Source organism: Anas platyrhynchos, chromosome 24 (assembly GCF_047663525.1).
Source record: "Anas platyrhynchos isolate ZD024472 breed Pekin duck chromosome 24, IASCAAS_PekinDuck_T2T, whole genome shotgun sequence".
Lineage (NCBI taxonomy): Eukaryota > Metazoa > Chordata > Aves > Anseriformes > Anatidae > Anas > Anas platyrhynchos.
The window spans coordinates 4,465,274-4,485,418 of record NC_092610.1 but is presented as its reverse complement, the minus strand read 5'-3'; the positions used below and the strand labels follow the sequence as shown (position 1 = coordinate 4,485,418).

The 20,145-nt window shown below is 46.0% G+C and overlaps 1 protein-coding gene across 4 annotated transcripts; it reads left to right on the top strand.

The window, feature by feature from the left end:
* Window positions 1-629: 629 nt before the first annotated feature.
* Window positions 630-16,980, top strand: TRNAU1AP (tRNA selenocysteine 1 associated protein 1). Of its 4 annotated transcripts, none has more exons than XR_011804812.1 (10): window positions 630-861; window positions 3,225-3,322; window positions 4,107-4,206; window positions 7,005-7,057; window positions 8,298-8,429; window positions 11,545-11,664; window positions 13,072-13,234; window positions 13,810-13,843; window positions 15,111-15,306; window positions 15,564-15,703. XR_011804812.1 is itself a non-coding variant. In XM_072027412.1 (10 exons), the coding sequence occupies exons 3-10, from the start codon at window positions 3,237-3,239 to the stop codon at window positions 15,698-15,700; spliced, it is 825 nt and encodes a 274-aa protein (XP_071883513.1). In that variant the 5' UTR covers window positions 641-861; window positions 3,038-3,114; window positions 3,225-3,236; the 3' UTR covers window positions 15,701-16,980. The 4 variants fall into 4 exon arrangements, 2 of the variants coding, with proteins under 2 accessions (XP_071883512.1, XP_071883513.1); XR_011804813.1 differs by having other exon boundaries at window positions 632-861; window positions 15,156-15,306; XM_072027412.1 differs by lacking the exon at window positions 15,111-15,306 and adding an exon at window positions 3,038-3,114 and having other exon boundaries at window positions 641-861; window positions 15,564-16,980.
* Window positions 16,981-20,145: the final 3,165 nt, after the last annotated feature.

Sequence of the window (20,145 nt, the reverse complement as noted above, 5' to 3'; positions counted from 1 at the left end):
ACCACCTCCCAGTGTCCCCAAACCTCCCTCTAGAGCCCCAACCCTGTCCCTGGTGCCCCAAAACCACCTCCCGGTGTCCTCAACCCACCCCCTACAGCCTCAAACCCTCCTCCCGGAGCCTTAAACCCTCCTCCCAGCATCCCAAAACCACCTCCCGGTGTCCTCAACCCACCTCCTAAAGCCCCAAACCCTCCTCCTGGAGCCTCAAACTCTCCTCAGGGTGCCCCAAAACCACCTCCCGGCACCCCCAAAACCTCCTTCCAGAGCCCCAACCCTGCCCCTGGAGCCCCAAAACCACCTCCTGGTGTCCTCAACCCACCTCCTGGAGCCTCAAACCCTCCTCCCGGCCCCTCAAACCCTCCTCTTGGTGTCCCAAAACCACCTCCCAGTGTCCCCAAACCTCCCTCTAGAGCCCCAACCCTACCCCTGGAGCCTCAAAACCACCTCCCGGTGTCCTCAACCCACCTCCCGGCGACCCCAGTCCCTCCCCCTGGAGCCGATCCCTCCCCCAGAGCCCCGATCCCTCCCCCAGACCCCCGCTCCCTCCCCGCTGCCTCCCTCCCTCCTTCCCTCCCCCGGTGCCGCCCGCCTCCATCTTGAGCCCCCCGCCCGCCCTGCCTCGCTCCTCCTGCCGCCAGGGGCCGCTGCCGCGGGCCGGGGCCGCCCGTGGCGGCGGGGGCGCCGCTCTCTCCGCCCGCCGGGCGCCGCGGAGGAGGCGGCGGCGGGGGCAGCGCGGCGGCGGAGCAGGGCCGCGGGCACGGCGAGCGGCGGGGCCGAGCCGGGAGGGCGAAGCCGCGGCCCCGCCGAGCCCGCCCCGGGGCCTGCGGGAGCAGCATGGCCGCCAGCCTCTGGATGGGGGACGTGAGTGTCCGGCCGGGACCCGCGCGGGGCTTTGTGAGGCGGGGGGAGAGGAGGAGGAGGAGGAGGAGGAGGAGGAGGAGGAGGAGGAGGAGGGAGCCGGGGCTGAGGGCACTGCCGGGGGCTGGGGAGCACTGACGGGCGGACGGACTGACGGACACAGCCCCGCACTGACTGACTGACACTGACGGACTGACGGACACGGGCGGTCTGCATGCTGGCACTGACTGACAGACAGACAGACAGACTGACTGACTGACTGACTTACAGACTGACTGACAGACAGACTGACTGACTGACAGACGGACGGACACACACGCAGTCCCACATGCTCGCACTGACTGACTGACAGGCACAGCCCCGCACGCTCGCTCGCACTGACAGACAGACAGACGGACGGACGGACACACGCAGTCCCGCACACTTGTGCTGACAGACTGACAGACACACACAGAGTCCCGCACACTCGCACTGACTGACACACTCAGTGACACCCTCACGCTCCCTGACACCCACCCTGACACCCCCGGTGACACCCTCACACAGGCACACACCCCGCCACGCACCCTGACTGACACACACACGCTTCCAAGCCGACCACACTCACACACGCACCGGCTGACACACACACACACGGAGGTACCTCACACAGAGCCAGGCTCACAGGCAGGCGCACACCCCCGCAGGGACCCCCGTGTGCCCCCCAGCTGTGGGCACAGCCACGCTCGTGGCACTTGCACCAGTGTCCCTCGTGCTGGTGTCAGGTCCCTACAAGAACAACCGCTGTCGTGGTTGCGGTCTCGCAGGCGCTCACAAGCCTGTGGCTGACTTGCTGCTAGGCACCTGCGTGCTCACAAGCTTCAGGGGACACGCTCACAGCACCGGCACGCTCACAGCTCTGCACTCGTGTTCATGCTACACACAAAGGGACACCTCCAGCCTCTCCACAGCATCTTCTTCAGCCACCCCTCTCACAAACTCTCTGGAACACGAACGTGCAGACCCCAACAGCCACCACCTGTTGCCTCTACGAGTCTGCCTTTGGTGGACACACACACACCACAGGGACACCCGCACGGCCCGTCCCTACAGAGCAGGGCTACCTCCAGCAACTTGCACGTGGAAAAGCCAGTGGTGTTTCACACTCGCTCCTCAGCAGGGCATCTGCCAACTTTTGCACGTGCAAGGCAGCACGGCCGCCTGTTGTCAGGTGCACACAGAGACCACACCAGTCTGCATGTTCCCTCATCCACACGAGTGTAGGAAACACCCGGTACCTGACATGCACACAGGCATGCTGCAGGGCTGTCACCACAAGGCCATAGGTATTTGTACTCACACGGAGCTATTTGTATTTTCCCCACACCTCATCACCTCTTCCACCCCCAACCCCCGTGATGCCAGAGTGAACTCCGTGTGTGCACAATCCCTCTTTTCACTCACAAACACAGCCACCGTACCCCTGTTGCTTGTCCCACAGGCATCACACACAATCCTCATTTCTCTTTTCTTCTTTCCCGTGCCACTTTGTGTTACACGGAGGCGTCCTTTTAGAACCCCAGAATCATTAAGGTTGGAAAAGACCTTCGAGGTCATCTGGTCCAACCCTCACCCTACCAGCAGTCTCACCCACTAAACGTGTCCCAGGACCTTCATCGTGGATTCAGTCCAACTCACAGTGCCATTTTGTGCTTTTCAGCTACTTACACCATCCAGACATCCGCACTCACACTCAGCATCATTCACACAGGACCGCAGCCACATCACATCCCTCTTACACACCGTGCTGCCTTCCCGCGTACACCCCACAACACAATCACTGCACCCACAGACCTGCTGCGGGCTGCGACTAGAGGACTCCCAGTGCTGCCCCACGGAGCTCCGTGGTTGCGTGAGGTTGGCACGGCTCTGCAAACCCCAACCCGAGCTCGATGGGGGCTGTGTTACCTGACACGCCACCCGCTCATCACAGCACCCCGGCTGTGCCACACCTGTGTACTGTCAGTGCTGGCCCAACCTCCGTTTGCATAGAGAGAAGGAGCTCGCCATCTCCTTACCCCCCTGCTCCTGTGTAGTGAACGCTCAGTTTGTTGCTGTATGTCTCTGAGTGGCTTTTGTCCTTCTGTGAAAGCTCCCTGTTCTCTGAAATTCATGCTGTCTCTTGGGTTCCACTTTGCAGACTGTTGAGCCTGGTTCATGCATGCCTGCTGGTTTTGAGTGGCATCGACCCTCTTAAATGAGTCTTCTTTTTGAAGTGTAAGGGTAAAATACTTCTCAATAATGTTTTAACTGCTTAGGGTGACATTGACACATATATTCTCCTTTTTGTAGTTGCCCTGATCTAACTTATTTTTTTGCTTTTGTAGCTGGAGCCGTATATGGATGAAAACTTTGTTTCAAGAGCCTTTGCCACCATGGGAGAGCTTGTACTGAGTGTAAAAATCATTCGAAACAGGTTGACAGGGTAACTCTTTCTGCTTGTTCTCAATTCGTTCTGCCACTGCATCTCTACATTTGGATTGAACTGTTTGCCCTTTACGTGGCATCGCTGTGGTCCTGTCCGTACGAGAGTGATTTTCCCTTTCAGCTTTTCACCATTGCTGCCAACAATATGAGGGTATTGATGATAGCAATGGGGAGGAAGTTGCTGGCTCTTCGACCTCCCCATCAGTGAACCATCCTGCAGTGCTTCAGCACTCCTTCAGAATGGCCCACGTATGGCATACAGTCCATCGGGGAATTACGTGTTCTGGGCTGAATGAAGACTTCAGTGACGAGTCTGTTAATCATTGCACTAGTGCAGCTACATGATGCTAGCAGAGGTGGGAAGTCTAAATTAGAAAGAGCCACGTGAAGACCTTTTGAGTTTGTTTAGAATGGGTGACTGTACACAGGATAACGTAGTCTGGTGTTTTTGTAAATGCTGTAATTTCGTTTATGGTTGCTTTAATTTGGGTGGGAAAAGTTATAGTCTGTGAAAGGAGGAAGTGGAATAACCGAGCAAAAGTATTTTCTGTGTCCTTATGTTGACCTGACTTACTGGTAAGTAGGGGCTATCACTTCAGTGAAGATCCAAGATTACTGTGCTAGATTCTGCTTTGTAGCTAACGTTTATATTTTGAAAAGGAAATTGTCCCATATATCGCTGCTATAGCAAATTTCCCAGCAGTTATCTGAAAATATAGTAGTCCTCCTCAAATGTTTTAAATCTGAAATCCTTTTCTCTCCTCTCCTGTGTCTGTGTTCAGAATTCCAGCAGGCTATTGCTTTGTAGAATTTGCAGATCTAGCTACTGCAGAGAAGTGTTTACACAAAATCAATGGAAAACCGCTTCCTGGCGCTACACCGGTAAGTAAATCAAATCAGCCAGTAGAAAAGCAAATTGTGAAGAAATAGAGGTAGAAACTGTATTTTGAATAATGATTACAGACAACTAGTTAGCAAAGTGGGATTGTTCTTTTCTTTACACTAAAGTTAATGAACATAAAGCTGTTACGTTCTTACTCAGATAATTATTGAAAAAAATGTTAATTTTTGTTTGAATGTCTGGATAATATCCAGGTATAGAAATGTTGTGGTGTGTTTTTCTATTTCTGAGCCTTTCTACTGTTACCAAAGTTGGACTGATGAGAAACCAGAGAAGATCAAGGAAAAAATAGGTTGAGTATACGTACCACAGTCCTTCTGTCTCCATTTGTAGTTCCATATGCATTTCCTATAGTTTGTACGTTGTGATGTATGCACAAGCTGAACTTGCAAGTTTACACTGAGTTTTGCGTAACATTGATTTGCAAGAGAAAAGTGATTTTCAAGCCTTGCATTATTCTTGGCCCTTAGCAAAGAAAAGTTATTCAAACCCATTTACAGTGGAGAAAGAGCTAGTCCATTTTATAATTGCAACGCATACCAAATGTCTCGGGTACCTAAAAGCTAGGTAGTTAGGAAGAAGAGGAGGAATAGTCATAGAGGCTAATTTTAGGGTGTTGACTTGAATGTGTAGAATATTAAAATGGGATGGCTGACACAGCTGTCCGTTGTACCCACAGAATTTGGCTGCAGTAGCTGGGATGACTGGTTCATAAAGCAGCTCTAGAATCACCTCTATGGCAGTGTGATATATTAAGGTAAATGGACGTCTTGTTTCAGAGTAGTTAATGCATTGAGTTGGAAACTGGGAAGTTCAGGTGGTGTTCCTTGAACTATTTCATCAGCCTTCCTAAGAGGATGACATCCCCTGTCGAAAGGGGTAGGTAAGAGGCTTGGAGGTCCTCTCCTGTCCCGTTTAATAACCCATATATTGCAAGTCAGAGGCCCTGACTAAGGGAAGGTAATCTTCCTAGATGCCTTCCGTAGCCACCAGAGAGAGAACGAGAACAGCTCCTGTGAGAAGATGATGATTGAAGTTTGGTTTTGGAAATGCTGGCGTTTATCCAGAGTTTAATTCAAAATGTAGTGTTGTTTGGAGGGATGATTTCCATAATGCATGGAGGGAATTACGGATGTCAGAGCCCCAGTGTAGGCAGCCTAAACCAGTGCCCTCAGCAGGCAGCTGTCCAGCTCGTCTCTTGCGTTTAGATATTTTTTCTCTTGTTTGCAGAGAACTGAATGTGGCTCACTCTTTTATTTATTTTTAAATCCTGAATCTGCCAAAGGACTAACAGAGAGCTGTGGTGCTCTTATTGTCTTTCTCTTACAGAATTAGTGTCCCCAGTTCCTGTGAGAGTGGAAATACTCTCAGTTTTTTCATTGATTTTAAACCCAAAGTATTGCAGCAAAGAACTAGATCCAAAGAAAAAGATCAAAGTGATTTAGAATGGAATCTCAATTTTATGTTAAGAAACTAAGCTTGTAAATGGTCCACAGAAAGAGTTGTGTAGCACTGTGCACCAGTGAATGCAAGCATGCAAGGAACATGATTATAGCCTAGAGTTAAGTCTTTGCTCTATTTCCCAAGAATTATTTACGCTATCTTTGAGGGAATGCATCGTGCAAGGCACAGGAGCACTCTAGGCTCTCCACTGTACTAAACAAACGTTCTGATCTCTAGGTTATGGACTCACAGTAGGCTTGCTTTCTTTGACCAAATTGAATTCTTTGATGCTATGCCACTGTGTAGTACAGAGGGATGTCTGCTTTGGAAGCCTGTTGGGAGATAGAAAAATGGTTTTGAAGCCCCTCATACTGACAAGGGAATCCAGCTTAGGTCTTCCACTGCCCGGGTGAGTTATGAAACCAGTATTCTTGTAAAGGAGTGCAACCCTTTGCTTCTTCCTCTATCAGACATGTTTTGGAAGAAAATAGCAGTTACCATTGCACTCTGCAGTGAGCCTGCTTGGGTCACTGTGTGCTGAGCATCACGTAAGAGTGCCTCTGGGACTGAGACCCGCAGGGTTTTGAGGTAGAAGATCTTCAGCTCCTTAGATCTTGGTCAAATTTAAATGTGAGGTGGGTTGAAACCTGACAGGATGGGGGCTATGAGTTCCAGATGTGCTAGTGACACAAATCTAGGCTCCCGGGGACTGTTTGTTTTTTTTTTAAAAAAAAGATCAAGTGCAAAGTTTAGGGAGGCCTCCACTATCAAAAAACAGGTAAGTCTTTCAGATGACCCCCTCCCCCTTTTTCTCCCCCCAAATAAATGAGTGCATCATCCAGAGCAGAATATTTAGGCATGCTTCTAGAATCAGGGATTGATTCCATTTTCCAGTGTGGCAGATTCTGCCCTGTCAGTATTCTTGTAATTCACAAATGTCCAACTACATGTGCTATCATTTCAGTTTAAGACCTTAAAATAAGAAGTCATTTAATATTTGCTGTTAGTACCTCAGTTTTCCTTCCTTCCATAAAGAGATAAAAATTTGATGCTATGTAAGGTCCACCCGTCTTTCACTAGCTTTATAAACTGTTGAAGTAAAGACAGCCCAAGCCTCTTGGTGCAGTTTGTTTGCTGATTTTCATTATTAGAGCTGTACTGAAGTAAAACAAAAATGTTGTTCTTGCTACCTTAACTGACTGGCCTGACAGCGCCGAACATCTGTCAGTATTACATTTTTTAAAGTATATAAAGTTAGCTTCTTGTATTTTTTCCTAATTGTTTGGATTCACATGGAAACATTTGAATGTATGGATTCATTTTTGCCTTGTTTCAGGCAAAGCGATTTAAATTGAATTATGCAACGTATGGAAAACAGCCCGATAACAGGTAAACACTCAATATTCAAATGTTAGTTTTGCCTGTTTAATGTCTCCTTATCAATTACCTTGCAAAGAGTATTCAAAATATGTAAACCCACAAGTTCATCACTGCTGGACAAGATGCACAGCTAGCAGATTTGGACAGGAGACAATTCATGGGATGCATAGAACCAAATCTTGCACCATTTTGTCGAGTAGTGCCAGATAAGTAAATCCCACAATTAAAAACGTGGGTTACATTAAACCGTCTTGGGACACACTATAAATATTCGTGATGCTGCAGCACGCTGGCACCGTGTAATGCCATGAATGTGTTTGGCACCTGGGCATAGATGCAGTGGTTTCACACCACCTGGCTTAACTGGCTAGAGTACCACCGCAGTCAGCAGAGAGGGAGAGGCGCTCGGAATTGCCCTCTGGAGGAGCCCATCTTTCTCCCTTGACAGTGAAAGGTGTGTAAGGAGGTGAATGGGCTAAATTAGGCTTCTGAAGTTGGGTGGTGTGAATACCTTTCATAATGCCTGCCCAGAAACGCTTACACAGTTGAATTAATAATAACACGAGGAGATGTTCAGGCAGGTGTGTACTAGGGTGAAAACAACACAGTCCTGCAATTTCCAAGGGCAGTGTTAGTCATATCTCTGCAATTATATTTTTATTTTAGATGATTATTTATGAATCTTTAAAAAAAATAACAACTTGAGATTAGAATCAAGGCATGACAGATGGGGCAAGGAATGAGATTTACAGCTGGTAACTAATTCTTGTGGTTCTAGTTGCTCTGGAAGTGTGTTACAGATGGATAGCACAACCTTTCTGGCCCCAGCAACTTGCTCCATGAGCCTTTAACAGAGAGAGGTTAACTTAGACCACCTGTCAGTTTTATGCTTTTCTTTTTATGTGGCTCAGCTGGTTTGTCAGGAGTGTCTTTTCAAATATTTAAACTTTTTAACATCAAATTATCTAATTTATATATTATAAGTTAAGATCAGTACGTAGGAAATAGCAGATTTATAAACAATACAATAATGTTTCCTTGCTGTGTTAGAAATTCCTATATGGTGCCCAGTTTAATATCCTCTGAGAACTAAAAAATGGAATTACCTTTAAATACAAAGCAATATCAAGGAGATGTCCTTTAATATCACTTCTCTCTGAAGTCAAATTTGTAGGCTCAATGTTAGCTGTCACTCAGCGCATTGTGTGTGTGTATTTGTGCTGAAGAAGTTTTCTTTTGATTTCTTTAGTCCAGAATATTCCCTTTTCGTGGGAGATCTGACTCCTGATGTGGATGATGGCATGTTATATGAATTTTTTGTTAAAGTTTATCCATCGTGTAGAGGTGGAAAAGTTGTTTTGGACCAGGCAGGAGTATCCAAGTAAGTTATGTTTTATTCATTCTTTTCTTTCACTTCACATGCAGCAATAGGAAAGATGTAATGCAGCAAGGGAAAAATATTATTTATATAAGTTTAGATTTTAGTAGATCCCATACCTGCTAAAAATACAGTGTTCTTGGATTTTCACTCTGCAGTGTTTGGGTTTTGGTAGGTCACCGTGGCATATTGTCACTCTTCTGTCGTTGGGCTCCTTGTGTGTTGGCAGTATGTTATTGCACTTCTGAAAATGCTGAAAAATGTCTAAGTGATCTATAGACACTGGTTCCTGGACTTTCAGATAGAATTTTGCTTTTGCAGCCTTTTGGCTGTTGAGTTCCATTCTTATGGAAGCTTTATAGTTTTTTGTTTCACATGGGGTAGGGCGAACAAAGCTATGATTCATTGTCATGTAGTTAGTAGCTGTATTGTTCGTCTTCACTGGAAATGTCTCATCAAAAACAGATGTCAAAACCCTAGTTTTCTTAACCTTAACCAAACATTTTCTAAATAGCAGAAAATGAAACTCTTTTCTTAGAAGAGAGATCACTCAGTTGGTCCACCAGTTGGCCGGCACCCTTATTTTTCAGAACAGAACATGGCTTCAGTGACACACGGTATTCTGATACAATGCATGTGAGAGTGTTGTGGCCGTAGATCTCCCTCAGACTCACGTAAGGGTTTCTCACTCTTCAATACATTGCTCTGAAGGAATGTCTGGAGGTGTCTTGTCCAACTTCCCACTCTGAGCAGGGCTGCTGCCAACACAAGATCAGGTCAGCCATGAATTGTGCAGCCTGGAAAATCTCCCAGGATGAGATAATACAGCTTGTCCAGGCAGCCTGTTCCAGTGCTGCAACAGCTCTCTAGTAATGAAGTTCTCCCTTACGTCCAACCCGAACCTCTTGCAGAGCTGCTCTGTCACTCTCTGTGCTGTTACTGCCACCTCGCCTGAGACCAGCTGTGCCCAGCTGCCTCCTCCAGCTCCTGTTTTGCTGTACATGGTGCAAAATAGGTGGTCGGTGATGGATGTTGGGCCATTAGGTGGCTTTGGGAACAGTTCCTAGGTGCAGACCTCAAGGAAAGGTGACCTGTGGTAGCTGGGGAAGGGACGGGGGTTTACGTATTGCTGGGAAGAGCACAGCAGTCTCCCCTGGGCTGTTGCTGCCAGGGCTTTGTTGTGACTTGTGCAGTTACTCAAAGCTGAGGCAATGCAGGTGCTAGTGTGGTGCGAGAGAGGATCTTGGGGTTTGTGGACGTGCCTGGTGAAGCCCAGGCCCTTCCAGGCTCAGGAAGGCTCCTCCCAGCACCTCCAGCACAGGCAGGAGAGGACCTTGGAGCCTGATGCTGCAGCACTCTGCCTGTTCCTTGCTTTATGCCATAGGTGCAGGCTGGGGGTCTCCTCTTATCTGCTGGGACAGGACAGAATGCCAGGGAGGTCCTGACCTCATAGAAATGACTCATTGTTGGGGTTATTTTTGGCAGGGATTATTTGTGGTTTTTTGTTTGTTTGTTTGTTTTTTCTTTACAAAATCCAGTTTAGCCACTGATATGGAAAAAATAATAATCATCCCCAAATGTTGGAAGAATGGCTCTGCCTTGCTGCACCCAGCCAACAGTGCACTACGTCTAACTCTCCATCCAGCTCTAGTTTGGAACTGGCAATATTCATGGCTTCACTTCAACACTCCTGGTCCTGTCTGAAAGGCTTCGGGAGTCTTTGTAGCAGCTTAGAAACGTACACACTGATGTGTGTGAACACCTAAACGTGATTTACACTGGTTTAATTCACCACAACGCTTTCACAGAGGGCAAGTTAAGCTAAGATAACCAATTTTAAACAGAATGGGTACCCATGAAGAGTTTTGCTCTTGCTTAATTATCTAGTTTGTATATAGACAAGTCTGAGCTTTGATTTGGGCTTCTATATGGGGAGCATACATACACGCAGGCACATACGTATATGTAAATATGTATTTGGACTTGTCTATGTAGCTCCTTGCATTTTCTGGAGCACCGACTGCTCTGTAATAGCTTCCAGTGTGGCCGTACTATGAATGCTAGGTGATGCCACTTTCAGAATTATTGTGTGTGTTATTTTGCATTTCATTGTTCCCACAGAATAGATAATACGCTGTAAATTTACACCCTCGCTTACGGCTCGTTCTTTTCCCCGGGTAGACAAGCCCTTTCCCTCCCAACCTCTTTCCTTCACCTAGATGGATTCCTCTTTCCCTCCCACACCTAAGTCTTTGATCTTTCTGCTGCGTGAGGCGGCCCATCCCATCCTGGGATCCTGGCACTGCCCCTTGGATGCTGTTGCGCTGCTTCTGACTCACTACAGCATCAAATCCCACGCAAAGGACTTTTGGGGCTGGGGGGAATTGATGTCTCTTCTCTGGCTAACGTACGCCCTGCTGTTAGTGCTGCAGGGGAGCATCGCTGCAGAGGTGAGGGCATGCTGGCTGCACGTTACCCTGCTCAAGTTGTGCTGTCAGCAGGTTTTAGCAACTTGATGTTAGGAGCTTGTTTTTAAGTCCACTGTTGAGAATGCTGACGGGATCGTGTGGTTGTTGGGAATGACAGAAAGCCTGTTTGAATAGCTTGGTGTTGGAAAAAGGACTTGATTAGAAAGTGCATCCTGCTCAATCCTATGGAAAGGCAAAGTTTTCCTTCCTAGCGGGGCAGTTTTAGGTATGGTGATGATGCCAATGTCTTGTCAATCCTGTGCTGACTTGCAACCATTCAGATCATCGGTATCCTCCCAATATAGATTTGAGGCTTTGCTGCTGTCTGTTCATGCATTTCAACACTTCTTGTGTCAGCTCACTTCAAGTTCCCCAGAATCCATTGGCACAAGGTTTAGTTTACTTTTCTGAAGCTCTTGAAAGTGCTCCCGAAGCTCAGACATGTGTCAAACATTCTGCAAACAATGCAAAACAAGTGGAACAGGGAATCATTTAATCTCTCCTAAAAGCCCTAGCGCAAGCGTTTTATCTGCTGTGTTTTTCAAAACCAATTTAGATTTCACTGTAAATGTTAAAAAAAACAAGCAGCATGGCTTTTTTTTTTTTTTTTTTTGCTTTTGCTTGATACAAATTATTCCGTATCTCTGCAGAGGTTACGGGTTTGTGAAATTCACGGATGAACTGGAACAGAAAAGAGCGCTGACAGAGTGTCAAGGAGCCGTGGGGTTGGGCTCTAAACCTGTACGCTTGAGTGTGGCTATACCAAAAGCGTGAGTATAAGAGCAGACAGATGTCAGATTTAAGAGCAGTATCTTCTGAAAACACGTGCATTTTTTAATAATTTTTGGTGATTTGGGTGCATATCCTGGATGTTTCCATCACAAAGTGAAGGAATACACACAAATCTAGTAGACTAGCTGGAGTGTCAGAATGCAGAGGAATCAAAAATTATAACGTTAGATCAAGACTAGACATTTTAGACTATTTTTAATTATATACATTATTAAATGCACACACATACACACACTGTATTTAAATGTGTTGATTTTTGAAGTATATGTTCCTTTGCATTGAAATAATCTAAATCTGCTTATTGACTTCTGGATAGCAAAGCTCAATTACCTTGCTGATTCTATTACAATGTCTACTGATTTTTGGGGCAGGGATTAACTTTTTTTTCTGTGTTTGTTCAGAACCTGATACAATGAGATCCTGGTCTGACTTGGGGCTCGTAGCACTAGGGTAATACACATAATAGTAATTGCTCCCTATTTGAATAATATTTAGATTTTCAGTGACCTCAGAAGTCTTGGGGGGATAAGGAAGGGAAAAGGGAATGTACTGTGGTAAGAAGACTGATGTTTCCCTCTTCCTGCTTCTCACTGATTTCATCATTAGATAAAGCTTTGCGTGTGACATTCTCATTTGCAAGCTACATTTGTCATCTCATTATTTCAAATCCTGATAATTAGGTGGGATTCCCAATTTCTTGGGACTGCTGCCTCTTTATGCCAAGGAAAGAGAATTTTAGTTAGCTCACAGGCTATTAAACAGATACATTTTAATTACTTGTAGTCCTTTTTACTTATGAGCTCTTTAAACTATTTTCATTGAAGACCATCCAATTCAGTGAGAATGGGGACAACCCGTTGTTGCTTAGGCTTTGTGACAGTGGCAGAAGGGAGAGATTTTGGACCATTCTCACCAAAAGAAACCCCAGTTCTTTTGCAAGGCTCTAAGTCTTTAGCTCTTCATGTAAAGTAAGACTCAGTATCTCGTTTCAGGAGGCTGCAGAGTAGTACTTCTCATTTGTCAGAAAGAAAAAGGGACCCAAGAATCTGGATCATGGCTCAGGATATTCTAAGCTGAGACCCGTAGTCCCAAACTCTTCCCTTCCCAAAGCCAGGAGGTGATACTAAATTACTCATAAAGAATGAAAGCAGTGTTTATTTTATTAATGAATATGAATACAGGAAAGGGGGTTAAGTATAAACCACTTCTTTCTTTCTGCACATTTATGCAAATGATAAAAATTACCACAATAAATAGTGAACGTATTGTAAAGAATGAAATTTGCATGCTAGAATAAACCCTCTGTACCTTAAGCTATTTCACTTCTGCTTTTTCATAGTTGCTCTGCATTATTTGTAACTTATTCCCGCTTTGTTTTTTTCAAGTAATCGTGTGAAACCAATGGAGTACAATCAGATGTACAGCTATAATTATAACCAGTATTACCAACAATATCACAACTACTACGCCCAGTGGGGCTACGACCAGAACACGGGCAGTTACAGCTACAGCTACCCCCAGTACGGCTACACGCAGAGCACAATGCAGGTAGGACAGGGCAGAGCGCTCCCTCTGCAGTGATCTATCAGCACAAAACAGCTTTCTAAACTCTAGTAGGCACGTTATCTTCAAGCTCTTCTGTTTTAATACAGCTATTTGATGAGGAAGCAGAACTGCTCAGCAGACCCTGGCCTGCGATGTTGTCATGTGTAGGGGTTGTTGCTAGGACTGGGTGGGTAAAAAGGTCTGTGGGGTATAAAGGGGCTCTAAATACAGTTGCCATGGTAGAAGGTTTTCCTTTATATGAGCAACTGGACATCTCAGCCAGTGCTGAGACTGACTACTGGGATCCTTCATAGGCTTTGGTTTAGAGGATAAAGCAGATCAAGACAGCCACCCACTGCACCACAGGAATTTCGAGAACTGCTGCCTCTGTTAGAAGTTCGGTGTGTGATCTCCCCCTGGAGCCCTCTGGGAGTGGATCGGAGGGCTTGTGCGTGAAGAACTGTGTTGTAATCAGTCAGTTATAAAAGTCAGCGTATGACAGTAGTAATCAACAGGTGATGTTTGTTTGAAATAAAAATAGTATCTGCTGTCCTAAGGGCTTTTTTTTGTCTTTGCAGTCATATGAAGAAGTTGGCGAGGATGCATTGGAAGGTATGTTTCTTCAGTTCTTTATTGAAGTTGTGTATTTCCTTTGCACTGGTTGCAGATGGAGAGTCTTTCTCAAATTGGCCCCCAAATTCAATGTATAATATACCTTTGTCTTTGAGTAAATTTGAGGTCTGAGAAAATTTTCTGGTCCCTATCACCTGGCTTGAAACCTTATTTTACAGTTGCTGTTCTTAGTCTAGACCTTGTCAGGGCTGAAACAAATTGACTTCACTGGCATTGAGACCAGTTGTGGTGTAATGTTCACATCTCCTTTGCCCTGAAAATACAGATAATGGTCTTCTACAATATACAAGATTATATTGTATATAGATTCTTGTTATTTAGAGTCCAGGCTACTTAAACTGTGCTTATTGTTTTAAAAACAAATAATATCAGCATACTGGTAAAATATTTGTTTTAGCAGTCATTAGTTGAAATGAACCACTAAAACATATTGTGGTTTTAAGTATACATGTACATATGAGCTGTTTTCATTTATTCACTCAAGAAATACTTATTTTGTACTAGTAATTCCAAATTTCTGTCTTGAATGGAGTATGCACGATGTGGTGTATCTTACTGTTCTCTTAAAAACAAAAAAAACGAAAAACAATGGAAGTAGAAAGCAGCTAGACCCTGCATATGATCTGTGGCTATAAGTAATGGTGTCAATGAGAAAACCCTCGCTGGCTTTTAAAGGCATTACGTGAGAGCTTTCCTTTCTGCTGAAACTAATCCACCAGTGCTGGAATTGGAATATCTCTGGGGTGTCTTTTGCTCGTTGATTAAATTTCCTATGTACTAATACGTTAAAATTTGTAGGAAGCTGAAATAATGTTTTGCCAGTGCATCGCTCTTTTCTTAATTGTGTTTCCCTGTGATGTGTTGCAACATGATATAGCTAAACCCAAACCTGTTTACAAGCATTTTATTCCAGATGTGCTTTGTAGCTTTTCCATTCACTTGGCTAGTTTCTTTGCACTCTGGTACTTGCGTACTGACCTAAGTGATTGGAACAGTTTGATAACCCAGCCTTTAGATTGGGGGTGTTGTTAGGTGAGCTTTAAATCCTACAGGGGGGGTGGGTAGTGCAATGAGTCAATTTTTGCAGAATGTTAAGTACACGTTGGCAGCAGCAGAATGGTACCCACTGGGTCGCCCTCCTGCCCCTAAATGCTTTACAGACATTTCTTCCAGCTGTAAAACAGGGGACGTGTTCATGCTTAATTCACTGGCACTTCTGTGGTTACTAACTGTGAAATGCTTTGAGATGTTCGAGGCTTTGGCAGACGAGCTCTGGTGACTCTTGCTGCAGCAGCGTAGGACGCTCCCGTCCCCAGCCATCCACTCTGACCCCGTAGCGGAGGGAGCAGACCGGAACGTGTGCCTGCGCCTCCGCTGCTCCCCTTTGCAGTCCGGTGCCTTCTTGGGCAGTTTAAGTGGCTACCCCGGGCTGCGAGGTGCAGGTATGCGTTCTCTCTGTTGACTCTGCTAGGGGGGCAATCACCACTGGCAAGAGGGACATATCTGCACCCAGTTAGCTCTTATCCCATTGCACAAAGGTTTACCAGGGCTGTTCTAGTCAAGCTCATGACTGGGCGAGTGATGGGAATGTTTTGGGACTCCCTCCACATTTTTCTCATAAAACTACCATATTTATGGGGTGGGGTTTTTTCCTAACGCATTTGGCATGTGACCTGTTTGTCTGTCTTTCTTCCTTCAGACCCGACACCTCAGTTGGACGTCCACGAAGCAAATAAACAGTTTATGGAACAGAGCGAAGAGCTCTACGATGCCTTGATGGACTGTCATTGGCAGCCTTTGGACACTGTCTCGTCAGAGATTCCAGCCATGTTATAGCCTCGTTGCTGAGGCACTGACTGTGTGACAAACCCGCCAGTGCGCTCCGGACTGTTACGCTGCACCTGGATCCTGCGGTAGTGAGGGGTGGCCCTTTGTGCACCCAGGTCTGTTACTCGACGTACAGGAGGCCTGTGGCGTTGCCTGTACGACACGAGTGTCGTAGGAGCATCATGGTAACTTTGATTCGTGGTGGAAGTTAGAACTGCAGCAGTTTTATTCCTTTTGTCTTGAAGTGAACTCTTAATACTTGTAATTTATAAACTTTCAACCAGATGGCACAGGGGAAAGACTCCACTCCAACGTACAATAAAAAAGTTGGTCTTTTAAGTAAAATTACACTCTGCATTTTGGTTCCTGCCCCCCTTTCTGTTTGGATGCCCATTTAACTGTCTTTAGTCACTTGATCCAACTCCCATAAATGTGTTTGTTTATTTTTTGAAGAGTCACTGTCAGATACCGCTAAAATGTCTCAGAAGCTTTCTAGTGACTGGGTAAGGTTGCTGTAAACTGAGTATGGGAAAGAACTGTGTCGATGAAAGTTTGTGTTCTGCTTAATCTAAGCTGTGATCTTGAGCTAGCAAGCTTATAGCTTGGTGTTCTGAAGCAATCTGCCTGAAGAGCATTTTGGAAAGTAAAGACAGGAAGGAGTTTTATAACTACTACAGACCGATGCCTTCCACCAGGTGGTCTCTAGCGTGTTTGGCTTGCCTCTCCACCCATCTGTGAGGAAACAATTCCTCAGCAGTCGAGCAGTTTAGAACACTTTTCCCAACAACCTTGTTTAAATGTTACTCTGTGTATCATGCCTTTCTCATTGTGGACAGGCCTTGATGGTCTCGTGATGATGTTACGGTTTCACAGCGTCTTCCACTGTCTTGTCAGAGTGTATATGGTGAAACTGAAGATCTTGCAGCAAAAACGGGTCAGAGCAATTTATATTTTGTGCAACAAATTGTTGCTAACTTGGAAAGCATTTTTCTACTGGATGTTGTATAAGCTGGATGGACGAGCAATATATTTAAGCTAATATTATGTTGCGTTAGAGGTGACAGCGAAAATGATAGCACTTATGTACGTGTTATAAGCCCTTTTCAGGCTTTTGTGCCTTAAACTCTTTGAGAAACAGGAACAGATAAACTACCTGTAATAAATGTCTATCCAAGAAATAGTTTGGTAACTGGAATTGCTACTGCAAAGCACTAAGTTGCCTCCCTCCCCATGTTGATGCAGAGATTTGCCACAAAATTTAAATACTTTCATAAAACCTACTTCTACTACGCCTTTGTTTGTGTCCATAATTATGATATATTTGTCAGTCTGTGGTCTTTTTATCAACTGCAATGGTAAACGTACCGTGGATATGAGGCTGGTGGTAACGTACGCTGGATTAAGCAAACTTCTGAACAAGTGCTAAGAGGGCTGCTGGACCCCTGCGTTCTCACCCGCTGTGAATTTTTTCCTCCTGCTATGCTTTTGACTGCTGTGGGCTGTCAACAGTGTCCTAACCTTGAGTTACTCTGAATTTAAGGAAATGAATGTTCCTGGTGCAGTGTTTGAAAGGCAGCGGAGAGGTGGGAGAGAGCAGAGTGATTTTTTCTTCGGATGGAGCTGCTCGGCGGTGCTGAGCGCTGAACAAAACGATGCCCCTCAATAGAGTGGCGTTCAGGAGGTGATGTAAAGGAGGTTTTTGTGTTCTGCAGTGACACGCTTTCTAGATCGTTCCGTTACTGTGCTACAGGAGTGCTCCTCTGTGTGCCCTTCGTTCCCTTTTTGACCTGCTGTTCTCTATCCCCCCCAAACTTTCGCTTTTATAAAGCAGCCCTCCTCACTCGCTGCAGGAGGTGACCTGAAGCCACGATTACTTTTTGTGTTGCTGTTCTGTGGCTGGCCAGCACTGCTGTCCTGTTTAATGCTCCCTAATGGATGGGTAAGCCACATCCATGTAAGCTCCGTGAGCTACGCTGCTGCCTGACAGCTGTCACAGACCTGATACTTGCAGGAGATGGAGGACGAAGGGAAGCAGCACTGTCTAAAGGACAGTGGGACAGGTTATCACAGAGTAGCACCCCTCACAGACAGTGACCCTGGGGCAAAATCATCTGGTTTTGTCCCAGAAAGAAAGTTGGTAGTGGTCTGATCCATCATTAGTGGCATCCCAAGCTTCCAGGATAGCTCTGACATACAGACCCTCAGGCCCCTATGGGGAGAACAATTTGGGAATACAGAGGCCAACAGAGATTACCCACTGAGGCCTCTTTAAGGGTGCTACAGGGCTTAAAACAGCTCGTGCCTTTCTTTTTAGGAAGGAGGTTGATGGGAGTTTTCGGGCCATGCTCCCTTAATGCGTGAGGCCGATCCCTCTCTGCTGGCTGAGGAAGGGAGAGGCAGCCCCCAGCAACAGGGAAGGGGGGCAGGAAAAGCCCAGGGCATTAGGAGAGGAAATAAAATGCTTACAGCTGTCTATCAAAGCTGGGAATTACCCTGGAGAGACAGGGGTAAAATCGAACTGCTCCCCCACCCAGGGAATTGGGGTGAGTGAGACAGGAGGCAGCTTCCTCTCCCTGCTGTGTTACGGATGGGAGAGGTGCAGCAGCAGGCTGGTGAGATGAGAAAGCATCCTCCCTCGCCTTACTTTGTAGGCGTGGGGTTTTAATCATCCCTGCCAGCCTTTTGGGGTTGTTTGTGAATCTCTGCCAATGTTCTGTTGAGCTGGTAATCTCTCCGCACTTTTTGTTTTTCGTGTATCACTTACCCATCTTAACGTTCACTTTCAGCTCCTGGCCACCGTTGCAGCACCTGGAGCACAGAGGAGACTTTTATGTGGAGCTACAAAACAGCCACTCACCTGGATGTGCAGGGTTTGTTTTGGAATCCAAGTCAAACAGAGTGTGGGATTTCATTTCTTGTGGATGGCTACAGGAAAAGCCCTGATTAATTACCATCTGGTATAATGCAGGATGAAAGATGAGGACTGCATGTAGTAAGGTAAATTCTGCTTTTATCTTTATGTGCTAAAGGCAAGAAATCCGAGGCAGGTGATAGCACAGCTCACTGAGATTATGTAATTCTCGTAAATTGCATCAAAATCTGTGATTTAGATTCCGAAGCATTCTGCCTTTCAGCGTGCAGCATTTACTCACAGAAATGACTTAAACATCCTTATGGCATTACGTGGCTGAGCTGTGATGATCCAGTGTCGATTATTCTTTAAATTGCAGGGGCTCTCGGATGACAATTTGAGTCACGGAGACTGGAAAAAGTTCAGCCAACTGTGGAGCTGCAGCGAGGTGGGTGTTACTCCTGCCGGGCATTGAGTGGCGATTGCCAAACCATAAGCTGCCAGGCTTGCAGGGTATCCTGTTGTCATTACCATGTGGTTAATTAAAAGCCAGCACCGGGGACAGCCTGGGGGAAATTCTGACCAGCTTCCAGTGGTGTGAAGGCAAGGGGCGTGAAACCTCTTGGTTAACAAGTGTGTGCAAAGTACGGGGTCTGAGCAGGCACCTGCAGTGATGTTTCCTCTGTGCCTGCCTAAAGAAAATCCCTGTTATTTGGGCCAGTTTCAGGAGACAGGTTCATGTTGCGCACGCTGCCAAGAGGTGCTGAGCGCCCTTCAGATCCTTCAGAATCCCTTTTGAGAAAGGGAGATGTTGTACTCTGATCTTTAAGTGCTGTTGGTTTCCTCATTACTGCCTTGCTAATCCCCAGCTTCTGCTAAATGAGATCAGAGAGGAATTTTTACCTTCCAGACTAGCAATCTCCCAGTGCTGCTTGTAAACTGTACTGGATACTCCAGTTTCTGGATTTAACTTGGGATTTACTTAGACACAAAATTAATTTTATGACAGGATGGGCTGCACGTTTTAAATGCAATAGCTACATTTGAACGCTGATAAAACTAGCTCAGAAAAAAAGGCACTGACAACGCTTTCTTTACCTTTTTGGTTGTTCAGGACATCTCTTCAGTAGGTATCTCCTTTTTTTTCATCAAGTTTTATTGCTCTTTTCTTTCTTAGCAGTCATTTCCCAGCCCAGATGGTTTTAACAGGTGCAGTAAGTGTTGCAAGGGGGGCTTTGAGCATACTGCTTGGTACATGCTCCATTTCTCTCAGCCAATATCATGCTCCTTCTGCAGATAAAGCAGTTAAAATGCTGCAGATTGAGAGCTGTGCATGGCCAGGGCTTGTCTTGTCCCTCAGTGCTCAGGACCAGCAAGCCAAGTGCACCAGTACTGGGTGCTTGCTTGTTTATAGAGCCCTTCCCCGTGGCTTACTCTGCTCCCAGGTGTCCAGTGAAGGAGCTGCAGCCTCTTCCAGTATCTGCTCTCCCCCTGCAGGTTGATGTAAGGCTCCAAACCACGAGTGGAGGTTCCATCAGGGCCTTGTGACCGTACAGTCGAGAGCACTGCAGCAGGATTTTCACTGCTCTGCTTTGTTCCTCCA

Excerpts from the sequence above, each read along its gene's own strand:
- TRNAU1AP (XM_072027411.1), top strand. The coding sequence starts at position 835 with ATGGCCGCCAGCCTCTGGATGGGGGAC. Across the intron at positions 3,323-4,106 it reads ATTCGAAACAGGTTGACAGG|AATTCCAGCAGGCTATTGCT; the intron begins GTAACTCTTTCT and ends GTCTGTGTTCAG. Across the intron at positions 4,207-7,004 it reads CGCTTCCTGGCGCTACACCG|GCAAAGCGATTTAAATTGAA; the intron begins GTAAGTAAATCA and ends GCCTTGTTTCAG.